Raw genomic sequence first — 13,144 nt, 5'->3', positions numbered from 1 at the left:
TCTTTTTATTAAACTGTATTTATACCCCAAATTTTAGTAACCTGGTTGGAAAAAGTTGTAAACCTCCATTTGAAGAAAATGAATAGAAAATAAACAGCTGAAATTATATTTAATTTTTAGTTGTATATTTTTGTTACCATTTTCTGATGGTTAAGCACCTCCTTTCACTGCCTATTTGTTGAAAAAGAAAATAAATAATTACATCATTTACATCATTTTAATGTTGTAGACCCTATTCATGGAAAGTGCCTTGTACTGACAGATTTTCTTTGCTCCGCCCTCTTTCTGACACATTCTTGATGCTAATTGCACGTTAAATGTGTGTATCGTATGTTTTCGCATACAAACTTTAATTTCTCTGCCAGACTTAGGCTTTTACTTGCACTCTCATGCACCAGCCGGCCCGTCCACAGATGACAAGCTCTTGGCGGTGAGACTGGAAACCTACTCAACCTCAGGCCGAGATTTAATAAAGCTAATTAGCGAGGCCTAAACGTCACCTTCAAATATTATCCCCAATAAACCAGAACAGTCCTCTTTCACACAGTGCCAGTCTGAAGAGACCTCGGATCCCAGACACGTTGCTGTATTTTTTTTATACCAGCGCTGTAGCAGGTTTCTAGTGAGGAAAAAGGTTTTTTTAATCACTTTTCATGCCTGGTTAGTTTTGTAACCATATTTTGGACACATTGAAGCTATCTTTGAATGTCCTCTGCGTTCAGATGTGGTACGTACACATTTATGCGCATGTAGTCATGGTGTAAATGACACAGAGCTCTTGTGTCCTCCGCTTGTAAAGCCTGCACTGTGTTTGTGTTTTCACAGCACTATTTTTTGCAGCAGGAAGACACCTGTGTTCTTTTAGAGGACTTTTATGAAAGAAACATTACGGCTGACTCCTTTAATTGTCCAGGGAAATTAACTGATTTACTTTTCATTAGAGGAGGCCCTTGACCCGGCACTTTAGTCGGCCGTAATGTCACTAATTATTTTGATGACTTCAGCATGATTGTGTTTCCATGTGTCCCTGTAATGAGAGCGTATCCTGTCGTGATGTCATGGGGGAGCTTACACAGAGCCTGCAGGTGTGAGGCTAGTGTCTGAGATCTCAAAACAGCCCACACACACACACACACACACACACGTACCCATGACAGTGGTCTGACCGCTGACAACTTGTCTTTGGAGAGCTGAAGTCAGGGGAGCCTCATGTCGTCTTGTCCATTCACAGCACAGACCCGTGCAAAACCCAAAGCTTGTGAAACTATTCAGGGGAGGACATTATAAAACTGCTTTGGTAGTTTTATATTATATAAGGCCTGCTTACATCAAATCCAGTGTGATTAAATAATACATTAAATATTTGCAAACAATTTATCTCAGACAACACTAATTTAATGTAAATTTTAATTTAATTTAAACATTTTAAATTAACTCACTATTGTTTGGTTTTGTTTTTTGTTTTGAGGTGTTCCCGATGTCAATCACAAAAACACATGACAAAATGTGCTTCAACTCAGTGATGAAAAATTAATCCTTTCTAGCTATCACTATCTGCATCAGTCATTTTATTTTATTTTGTTTTATATTTTATTTTATTCTATTTTTCATTATTTTATTTATTTATTTATTTTATTATTATTTTTTATTTAATTTTGTTATTTTGTGTCAATCATTTTACTGGCACACATGACAAAATATGTCTCAACTAACTTAATAAACATTTTACGGTACATTATTTTTTGTTTTTTACATTTTTATCATCTACTGTATTATTTTTTTAATTTATAATTATATTATTTTACATTATAAAAATCCAGCCTTTGTTGTGCTTGCCCCCTGAGACTCTATTTTTGGCCCCTACAGGCTCAATCTGTCGCAGTTGAGGCTCAGACAAATGCAGGACTGTCGGAACGCATTGGCACACTTGAGCAGGAGGTGGCGCGTTACAAGGAGGATGCTGGGAAGGCACAGACCGAGGTGGACCGGCTCCTGGAAATCCTCCGGGAGATGGAGAATGAGAAAAATGATAAGGATCGCAAGATCAGCGAACTGGAGAGGTACACGAACTTGCACGTTTACTCTTAATGGAGACATAATGAAGACAACATAGACTTCTGTTGTTTTTGTGCAACTACTATTGACTAATCCAAACCCTTTTTGGATTAGTCCACAATTTATTTCATTTATGAATGTTTTCCTACTGAAGATGTCTGCAAAGGAAGGTTCTGCCAGATTTAGGTCACTTTTGGGGATAAAACCCCCAAATGACCGGATACTTGTAACCTCTTACTCTGTTTGTGTCTATTTTACCACATTTGTTGCTACGCATGTGATCTTCAGTTCCGTGTTCAGTTTATCTTGTATTTAGCCCAATATTTTTACATTTTTCATTTATGTAACTTCCACAATTTATTTTCCATTCTCCATCTCCCATGTTTCCACTGCAGGATTCATGATTGCATGCTGAAATAAAAGCAACAGTATCAGCCTTTCTACAGCGTCAGTAAAAATGTCCCTTGGATTGAGTATTGCAACAACCATAGTGTGCATGTACCTACTTCTATATATTGCTACTAACAGATAAGTCACCGCTTCAGTCCAAAATAGTTTTTTGTATCTGTGAAGTCCACAAGATTGTAGGGTGTCCATATCATTGTATAGTTCAACTGGGTACACATTAGTACTGTATGTCCTCTCAATGATTTTTGGTTTTGGAACGAGCACTAAAAGAGCTGTTTGGAGCAAGGATGAAGACGAGGGTGTCTTCTGTTTGTGTTCTTTGTTAGCTGCCATTCTCACCCACTCAGTCATCTCTTATCCTCCGTTTATTTTGGCGTTAGACCAGAACTGAGTTGTAGGAGATTTGGAGGGCAACTTCAACTTCAGAATTGTCTGGAAGATTCATTGCAAGCATAGATTTAGTTCTAATCTCAAACACATTGCTCTGATCCTGAAGTACACTGCCATTCAAATGTTTGGGATCAGTAACATTTTTAATGTTTTTAAAGAAGTTTGCTATACTCATCAAGCCTGCATTTATTTGATCAGTTTTCTATTTTAATATACTTTAAAATATTATTTATTCCTGTGAAGCAAAGCTGAATTTTTAGCATCATTACTCCACTGAAGACTGGAGTAATAGCTGGTTAAAAAATTCAGCACTGCGTCACAGAAATTAATTGTAGTTTAAAGTATATTAAAATAGGAAACCAGTATTAAAATTTGCAATAATATTTCACAGTATTTCTGTTTATTTCAGTGTTTTGATCATATAAATACAGCCTTGATGAGCATAAGAGACTCCATTAAAAACATAAAAAATCCTACTGATCCCAAACATTTGGAAGCCAGTGTATGTTCTGTGTTCATAGGCATGGAGAATAAGAGCTCCAACTTTATGGATTGCACACATTCAACTGCATGTCTGCTCCTCCCAGGATATGTTGCACTTTATGTCAGTGGTGTAAACATCTGTGTTTTTGGCCTGTTTAATTGGTCTAATTAATGGAAGGCAGATATAGATCTTCTCTCATCTTGGCTTTCATAAATAAATAAAGGAGATGAATAATTGAAATAGGCCTTGAGTGTAAACAGACAAGAGTCTGGCCTGGAGATGAAGAGTCGTGGAGGTCACGGATGTGTATGTCGTGTACTACTCCCTTACAGCCTCCGTCAAGCCTTTCAAAGCTGTGACGTAGTTGGAATCCTGACAGGGACATTTATTTACTCTCGCCGTTGGATGCTAGAAGTGTTTTTAGGTGGATTTCTGCTGATTCATTAAAATTCATCTGACGCGCATTGAATGTCTCACGCTCTCTTAACAGATCTGCGTTAGGAGAGGATTAGATTAAAACAAATTCCATATGCATGGCTCAATGCATCATTCATGTCAACCAAGAGACGATTTCTGAAATAAACACCAGCCGCAATCGCTAACCGTGGCGCTTCGAGCTAATTACCGCTCTGAGTCGAGTTATGTTCTCGAAACACACCGGGGAGTTCGGTTCTCAAAAGCCTCCCATTGTTCTCTCTGTTTCGTAGTTCTCCAGCACTCTTGATGTGGTTGTGGCGGAGAGTTGTTCAGACAGATCCTCTTCTGTTAGCGCCTGCGTCTTTAATCAAGTTGCGAGTGGTAGGTAGAAGCGACGCGTTCTGTTCAGAGTCAGGATTACCTTTCTCGCTCCGAGATGGAGAAGCCAAAGCTCCTCTTGTTGCAGATCAGTGGTGCGGAGGCAGGCCTTGTTCGAAAATGCCTTCAAAGTCACAGAAAAATGGCAGAGGGTGAATTGGGGCATTGGGGTATTTATTTCATAAATTCAGTAGCGGTAAATTTGCTGGTAATTATGGAGGATTGTAAAGCTCACTGTTTGAGACGGAGCTAAAATGGGAGGGTGAGCTAGAAGAGACAAGTAGCAAAGAAATAGAAGTAAAACAAATGAAAAAAATACAACTGAAGCACTATTTGTAAGGATAGTGAAGCAGAGTCTCAAAATATGACATGCCCTTGAGTTTCAGAAAAGATGCTGTGCATTCTATGGAAATGTTTAAGGACTATATTTAACTAATTAATATAGTGCATTTTCTAAAGCATTATTTTAATATTGAAACATAAACAAAATATAAAAATATATAATATGTGTAATATATCATATAATGTATGTATGGATTTTTATGTTATATTAGATATTATTATTATATATAGTATATAAATAAAATGTATATGGGTATATTATATTTAGGGCTGCAAAATGATTAATTGCGATTTAATTGCATTCAAAATAACAGTTAGTTTACATATTATATGTGTGTACTGTGTATATTTATTATGTATATAAATACACACATGTAAATATATAAAAAAAATTATATGTATATTTATACTTGTATATAATTTATATTATATATAAATACAAATATTTTATATATAAATCTAACATATTTTCCCTTAATATATACATGTATGTGTGTGTATATATATGTATATATATGTATGTATATGTATATATATATATATATATATATATATATATATATATATATATATATATATATATATAATGTATATAATAAATATACACAGTACACACACATATAGTATGTAAACAAACTTATTTTGAATGTGATTAATCTCGATTAATCGTTTTGCAGACCTTATTATATTATATTATATATTATATTATATTTTTAGTCAAGATTTGAATAAACCTGGCATTGTACACTGTAAATATTCTGACAAATTGCTGCAAATGTTCCTCTACATTAAGTTGTAATTTTTTTTATTAATATTATTACAGTTTTAAAGCCCATTTTATGCTCTTCTCTGCAAATTTGATGTATAATTGTGAATAAATGGATTAATTCATCTATATATTCATATAATCACTATTCACAGCCTTACTAAAGATGCATATGGTTTTCATTTATAGTACTTTATGTATTTTTTAAAGGAAGAAGCATGTGAGCTTGCATTGTAAGGATCTGCCATCATCTCTGTGATTGAAATTTTTTTTATGTATTTTTTCTTTCACTATGCATTTATCAGTAAGTCTACAAGCGAAGGCTCATGCACTGTAAACTCTTTTTGTCTTAGCTTTCCAAGTTAACCCAGCTCACTCTAGGTGTATTTTCACCTCTATTTCTCTCTTTCTTCCTCTGCATTTCTTTTCACTGGAATGCTGTCTACTTCCCAGTCTGCTTTCAAGGTCAGTATGCCTACTTTCCTCCCCTGCACTTCCTTACAACTGCAAATCAACTTCTTTAGGTTGTAACACACAAACTATATGCCGCTTTACCAGGGCCTGCTCTGTAAATCATTTTAAGGACGGTTCGAACGATCTGGGACCTGTGTTTCTGAGGGGCCTGTGGGGGGAAAACTGTATCCGTAAAATAATTCAGCGGTTGATTGTGGTGTGGTGGTGCCCTTGGGCGATGCACTTAACCCCAATTTGCTCTTGTTGCCTCCATCACTCCCCTTGGACTTGCTTCTAAAGTTTCTATGGAAAAAAAGAGAAATTGCTCTGACCTGAATTGATTAAAGGTTCAAAAGAAGGAATGAGGAAACCTGGGAAGGTTAAGCAGGCGCTACAAACAGAAGAGCTTGTCTTATTAATGCATGCTAGCTTACCTGTGAGGTCTGCTGAGACGAGTTCAGAAGAAGAAAAGAAGGACTCGCCAGAGCTTCTGCTGTATGTAGGATGTGGGAAAAGAACGTGGGAGAGCCCTTGCAGAACTTCTAATTGGAGCGTAAAGAATCTCCATCAGTCATTTTCTCCCGAGCGGTGTTGAAAAGCTTGCCTCTTCTGCCAGCACACTGTCGATACGGACCCGTCCCGCTACAGCCGAGATCTCTGTGCTCAGCTTGTTTATCGTTGTTATTATTTGCATCTCTTTTTAGTTTGGTCTGGAACAGAGACTTGTCAAGCTGTTTTATTTTTTCCGCTCTTGTTACTCCACTAGAAAACAAGCCGAATGTTACGGGAGCGCTTGACAGAACTGTCATTCTCTCTCTCTCTCTCTCTCTCTCTCGCTCATCCTTCTCCTCCTCCTCTTTGTTTTTTGGCTTTTTGATTTATTCTCTGGAACTCAGCAACACAACAAACAGGGCCGATTTGATATCTCCCCCAGATGAAGGGGTGCGGCGTAATGAAAAGGAATCCATGTCACTCTGAAATGAATTTTCCCCAGTGTTACGCATTTGCTGCTGAGCTCCAGGGCCTCCTGATTTAGTCTACAAATGCTTGACAATAAATGTGATGTGCGTCGTTCCCTAAAGTATGAACGCTTCCTGTCTTCTCTTTCTTTGTTTCTGTTCTTCTGTTTCATTCTATCGTTCTGTATTTCTTTTCCTTTTTTCTTTGTTTTTATTTCTCTCACTCTTTTTCCCTTTCATTCTACATCTAATTATTCTCTTATTTTCATTCTACTTTCTTATTTTGTCTCTATAACTGTATTTTGTTTTATCTCTTACTTGTTGTCTCTTAGTATCTATCTCTTTGTTTTTCTTTTGTGTCTCTTTCTGACAGACTCTGACTTGTCTGTCTTTCTGCCCTTGTCTGTTTGAATTAAAATTAGCATGCAGCATGCTATTTTAGACATATTTAATATATAGTGTCTTTGTAATATATAGTAATATATTTTGTCATTCCTCCCTCAGCTTTTCCTCTCTCTCCCACATGCTCTGTTTGTGTAATTTAAGTCACCGTTACTCATTCTGGAGAGGTAGAAGGCTGTATTTCTGGGTTTTGTCTCATTATTTCGGAGGCTGTGCTGGTCTGCCGCTGTCGGTTTCCTCGGCAGGTGAAGGCCACAATCCCACACAGACAGGGAGGTCTGCTTCTCCGGGCCTGTCGATGAGTGCATACGATCTGGCCGGCTCGGGGAACACCTCAGCCTGTGTATTGTCTCTGTGAGCTTTCCAGTTAGTTTTGGCTGGCCTGGCCTCAGGGCCGACCGCATGATTACCTAGATAAGTCAAGGGCCGGAGGGAATCATCCGCTCCACGCAGGACGTTACGTAAGAGATGCGGGGACACCCCATCGTGCACCTTGGCCGCAAAACCTCCTCAGAAGCCAAAGTCTATTAGGCTCGAAAAGTTTGCGCTCACCACAGACAGAACTGTGAAAATGAGCCCCGCTATCAAGCAGCGGCTCTTGCCAGCTCTTCTCCACCTGCTGCTAGAGAAATGGCCACAGTCTGCGAAGAACCCACATTTCCTGTCTTTTATTAGTCCTGAGCTCACGAACATATCCTGAACGCCAGGAAGGAGATATCCGGCCAATATAAAGACACAATTGACATTAAAGGATGACTTCGAGAGGGATGAGGAATGAAGTAAACACACATTCTCAAACAGTCTTTGATGGCGTTCCACTCCGTTCTCTGCCGGTCAAACAGGTCGGGCTTGCGATAAACAGAAAGGTTTTTGTCCTTACTCAACCTTTTTGCTGTTTATCCCATCCTGGACTGTTAGTGTGGGCACACTTATGTGCAATTCTGTCAGCACGGTTGAAAAGAGCAAGAAAAATTACATCAAAAAGTGGGCCCAAAAGGCTTGGATGAAAATGCGGCATGGTAACCATCTCCAGCCTTCTGCGTTGCGCAGCACGCTCATAAACGCAGGATGGCTTCGTAACATAAGACGCTTTTCTGTTTTCTACCCAGAATTCCTCATAATGGCGTGATGGATTTATTTCTTCAACATCGATTTCCTTATGCATTCATCTCGAAATCGCACCCAATTTTACCATCGGGGCTTGTTTTATGTTATTAAGTGTCAGGTGCGATTGAACTTTGGAATAACATTTGCTTTAATGCCTGCCGGGCCTCATTTCTCCAGTTAAGTGACCACAAAACGTAATTGTTTAGAAATGTAGGTTCATATTATTTTGAGAAGGGAAATGTTGAAAGATCAAACGTTTTATAAGGAGTCATCTTCAGGGCTTGCGCATTTTGGGTTGCTTTGTTTTGCCAACTCAACCTTGCGGTGGTAGTCATTCAACAGCGTTCACTTTTGCCTCATCATGGCTTTGGAAGGACTAGTCCTTCCCTTGAGCGCAAATGTGAAAAGGACTTTTTAGTTTTTTGTGTTTTGAGAAGTGTTTAATAGATGCATGTTTCAAAGACTTCATTATGCAGAAGTTTATAACATCTTTATAGCCGAAAGTTAGCAAACGTTCTGATGTTTGCTCACACGCTTCAGCCAATATCTTGAGAATTTCAAAGTGCTTTCAAGCCTTACCCTGTAAACATTGCCTGGAGCTGAATTATTAGCTGTAAGATCTGGATCAAAATAATGAATTACTATTTTTGATAATATTCAAGGGTTTGAGCTCCCTGATTCATTAAAAAGCATTAGGTTAGACCGGAGTGCAGAAATTCTCTTCTGAACGCATTTTCACCTGTGTGTCCAAATGTGTGTTTTGTTTGGATTTATACGTTACGTTTTGATGTATAATTAGTGTGTTTTTCCTCTGGACAAGCTCAAAATTGTGCTGAAAGATTATTTTCGTTCTCTCCCGCCCTGTCATAGACCTGTTTACCTGTTTTTCATTTTTTCCACTCATGTTAACGTTGCTTCTCTCGTCGCCTGAAGCCGCACTGGCACTCAAATATAGTACAGTTTTCCTAGTATTGATAATATGGCCACTAATGCAACATAAAGCTCAGCACAGAGAGGAGGAAGATGACAAGGTTACGTATGTGATCCAGAGCTTTATTTAGAGGAAAGGAAAATGTTGGCATTGGAAAAATGTAAGTAAAGAAGGCCTTTAAATGGGGTCTCTGCCCTTGAACAGTTGCGTAGCTGTGTTCACTACACAGAGATGTTTCCATTTAGGTTTGTGTGTTAGCATGAGAGTGAGATGTTCTCTTAAAATATCTCTTGTATTTATTCTTTTTTACTCTACCATTCAAAAGTCTTAGGTTGGTAAATTTAAAATTAATAATTTTTTATTTATTCTCTTATGCTCACCAAGGCTGCATTTATTTGATCAAATATAGCAAATACAGTAATATTGTGAAATATTATTACTGTTTAAAATAACGGTTTTCTATTTGAATATATTTAAAAATTAAATTTATTCCTGTGATGGAAAACCTGAATTTTCAGAATCATTACTCCAGTCTTCAGTTTCACATGATCCTTCAGAAATCATTCTAATATGCTGAAGAAATTCTCAAGAAACATTACTTATTATTATCAATGTTGAAAACAGTTGTTGCTTTATTCTGTTAGAGTTTTTTGATGAATAGAAAGTTTGACAGAAATCTTTTGTCATTATGAAATACATAAAAAATAATCAATTGTTGTTTTTTTAATACACATTTTATGTAAATAAAACAAAAATACTTTTATACACACTATGTAAATTTTTAAAATAAAAAAATATATAGAAATATAAAAATAATGTAAATATATTTTCACAGGTGTCAGAATGTTTTAGATATCTCGAATGATGACTCCAAATTCAAATTAATACAGACATTAATATTTTTAGATTTGAGAAATATCAATATTTGCAATCTAGGTGATTAGATTACATACCGATTTCATCTTCTGAATGTTCCTTTTCATGTAAATGTAGTAGGTTGTTGTGTGGTTCATTGTTTCACTGTTACACTGATAAACGGAAAGCAGAGCTATATTTTGGGTCCTTTTAAGGAATCTTTGAAATCAGTATTTGACTTGATCTGACAGGATGGGCTAGATTAGAGTGTCACCATCACTTAGCGGACCATAGTGGAGCTCACTGTAAATATTGGCATGCATGCTGGTAATATCCGCCTAACAAAGCCTCTCTGTCAACAAGGCTTAGGAATCACTTTTGTTATACACTGTACCTGCGCCATCGTACGCTTTTATCACAGCATATCAAAAATACCAGAACGACTGGCGATTTACATCTGAATTAGATGTTGCCGTTCTTTATTGCTGTAGAAGTGTTTCCTCCATGAACTCTGCGAAATGGGGTTACCTATCCCATCACATCAGAACTCAAATGGAGACATATAAACATATAATCAAAACCCTGAATAAAGGCTGGCGCGCAATGCATAAAAACAGTCAGCTGCTTATTGCAAGTGTAGCGGAGCCAAGCAGATGGCTTGGCCTCTTCTAGAAACACCAAATAGGAACATTCCAGTATATTTATGACCTGTTACACAAACTCCCTGGAGCACACACACAAAGTCTTTCTTTTTGCTTTGTTATATGGTCATGTTATCTTCAAGATGGTTTTTTGACAGCACAGCGCAATTTGCCTGATGTTTCCAGAATGGACATGAAATTGATTTGCGGCGCTTTTATTAGATTTTTTTTAATAGCATCAAATTAGCAGTGTTGAGGAAACTACTTTGGAACTGCATCTTGTTAAGATGCTCATAAAATAGTTAAACTACAGCCAAGTTACACTTAGAGTAATAGTAGTGCTAGTTAACTAAAAATAGCTTTCTGAGAAAAAAATAAAAAAAATCTTTCTGGAAGTATAATTGTCAGATGGTACTACTTAATTCTGCAGTTAGCCCATTCATCTCCAGAACTAACTAATAAAACTAGAAAATGCGTTTATATAACAGAGCCGAAAACATTGTTTAAATAAATATTTCGGTTTTAAATGAATTGGTGAATCATTTAAATGAATCAGTGAATTGTTTGTTTAAATCAGCGAATTGTTTAAATAAATCAGGGAATCGTTTATTTAATCAGTGAATCGTTTATTTACATGAACCATGTGAATGAACGGATTCACCAAAATTAAATCCGATTTCCCAATGCAACATTCGAAAGAGAGGACAAAGTTCACTCTGCTGATGGAAAAATACAGCGATGGAGCCATTTGTCATGCTACACCGCTGCTTATTGGTAAATCCGCACTGTTTTGAAACAGCTGATGCGCTGTGGCCAAGTTAGTAGCATGCTGTTTTTAGTTATTTACACCCTAACGGTGCAACTGAATCAAGGACCTATTGTGTTTTTGTTATCCTCAAGACCCGATTTCTGTTTGCGTGTGCAGAAATGTACGATTCTAACAAATATTGGGTACAACAGTGGATAAAATAATTGTAGACTTCGCCTCTTTGTCGCCTACACTCTGTCAACACGTCTCGTGATCCTCATGTCCAAGAGAAAAGGAAACCTTGGGAACCTTCTGAAAAGAGAGCTAATCGCTCAAACCGGTTGCTCCTTTACTAGCAGTATGTTACCAGGCTAACCTGATCTCCAAACATTTGTATGGTTGTTGTTAACAAAGTTGTACTAGTATCTGCAACAGGAGCCAGAAGACTGCGGCTTTCCTCTGGTACTTCCACACAGAAACTCCACTGTGCTCAGGATAGCTCATCCAGAAGAACGATCAGGTTCTAGTGGCAGAGCCTGCTTTCTCCAAGCCTTGTTCAACATCACCTTGCTTCAGTGGACACGCTCTGAAAGCTCCAAAGCACCAACCGAAGCACCTTGGTGCCGGTTTCCTGGCACACGTAGACGTGGTTTGTCATATTCCATAAGCCCCCATAATAACTCTTCAATTACCGTCCCGTATTGTGTGTCTTGGGCAATGCTCTGTGGTGTCAAGGGGGGGGGCCGAGGGAGGTCTTTCCACAACGCTGTGTTATTACTCATTTAAAGACATTGGTGTTGGCATAGTCAGTGGTACATCTGTTCTGCAGGGCAGAGGCGCAGATTTTCCCTTTTTTTTTTTTTGATCAAGCCAAGATGGTTAACGGTAACCAATCCCGGTTGCCACGCTGCCAGTGCGCAATATACCGATGGCGGCCACGTAAACAGGAAAAATCTTGCGCTCTGACGCTCGTTGGGGCCGAGCGACTGCAGCATCTAGGCCTGTTGTTGCGACACTTCTCAGAAATGAAAACGGCTCGAATGCTCTTAATTTATTTATTCCTTCCTTTTTGGTAGAGCTTTGTGTTCCTGCGGGTTTCCATGCCACAGCAAATGGAGGAGGGAAAAAGGATAATGAGAAAAACACAAACATACTGCCTTTCATTTGCAGCACAGCTTGATCTGTGGAGATCAGTCCTGCTCCCTTTTGTTGTCATTTATAATAAGCTAGACCGCTTTTGGCTCTTCTCATTGACCCTTCTGTTTGTACTTGACTGCTTGTATGTGCTTTGATTCTACTTGTGGCCTGATGATATTAGTTGGTATTTCATTTTATCTTTTTAATGTAGAGTATTTTCCTAATTAAAATATATTAAAATATAGCTGCATTTTCAAATTTATATAAAATCAAATTTAAATATATACAATCAGACTTGATCTCATCAGTCATACACAGGGCCGTTTTAACCATTGGGCTAGGCGGAGCTGAAGCCCCAGGGCCCAAGCAAGGAGGTCGCCAAAGCCACCACGCGCCCCATTTATTAGCGCTATTATTTAGTTGAGCTTTTCCGAAAAATTCCATGCATTACCATTTGAGATTGAAGAGATAAATCTGAATTTGGTTTACCAATCAAATGCATTTATTCTATATTTGACTTTTGAACGATATGTGCACGTATCTATCAGGTGATCGCTGCCCAGTATGTCTCCATTCACCTCCACTTTTTACTTCGTTCTGGAGTAATATGGAAATGGTTGCATAAAATAGTAAATGTCAGCAATTCTGAGAGAGAGTGGCTCAAAAAACGA

General features: G+C 37.9%; 1 protein-coding gene across 2 annotated transcripts in view; it reads left to right on the top strand.

The window, feature by feature from the left end:
- LOC306861188 (ELKS/Rab6-interacting/CAST family member 1-like) overlaps window positions 1–13,144 on the top strand; it is a 220,764-nt gene that overhangs the window by 63,709 nt on the left and 143,911 nt on the right. For both annotated transcript variants that reach the window (XM_079403325.1, XM_079403324.1), the window contains one exon: window positions 1,867–2,060. In XM_079403325.1, coding sequence (XP_079259451.1) covers window positions 1,867–2,060 — 194 coding nt within the window. The remainder of the gene's footprint in view (window positions 1–1,866; window positions 2,061–13,144) is intronic.

Source organism: Barbus barbus (assembly GCF_936440315.1).
Source record: "Barbus barbus genome assembly, chromosome: 42".
In the NCBI taxonomy this organism is placed as follows: Eukaryota; Metazoa; Chordata; class Actinopteri; order Cypriniformes; family Cyprinidae; genus Barbus; species Barbus barbus.
This window is presented reverse-complemented; position numbering and strand designations above follow the sequence as displayed.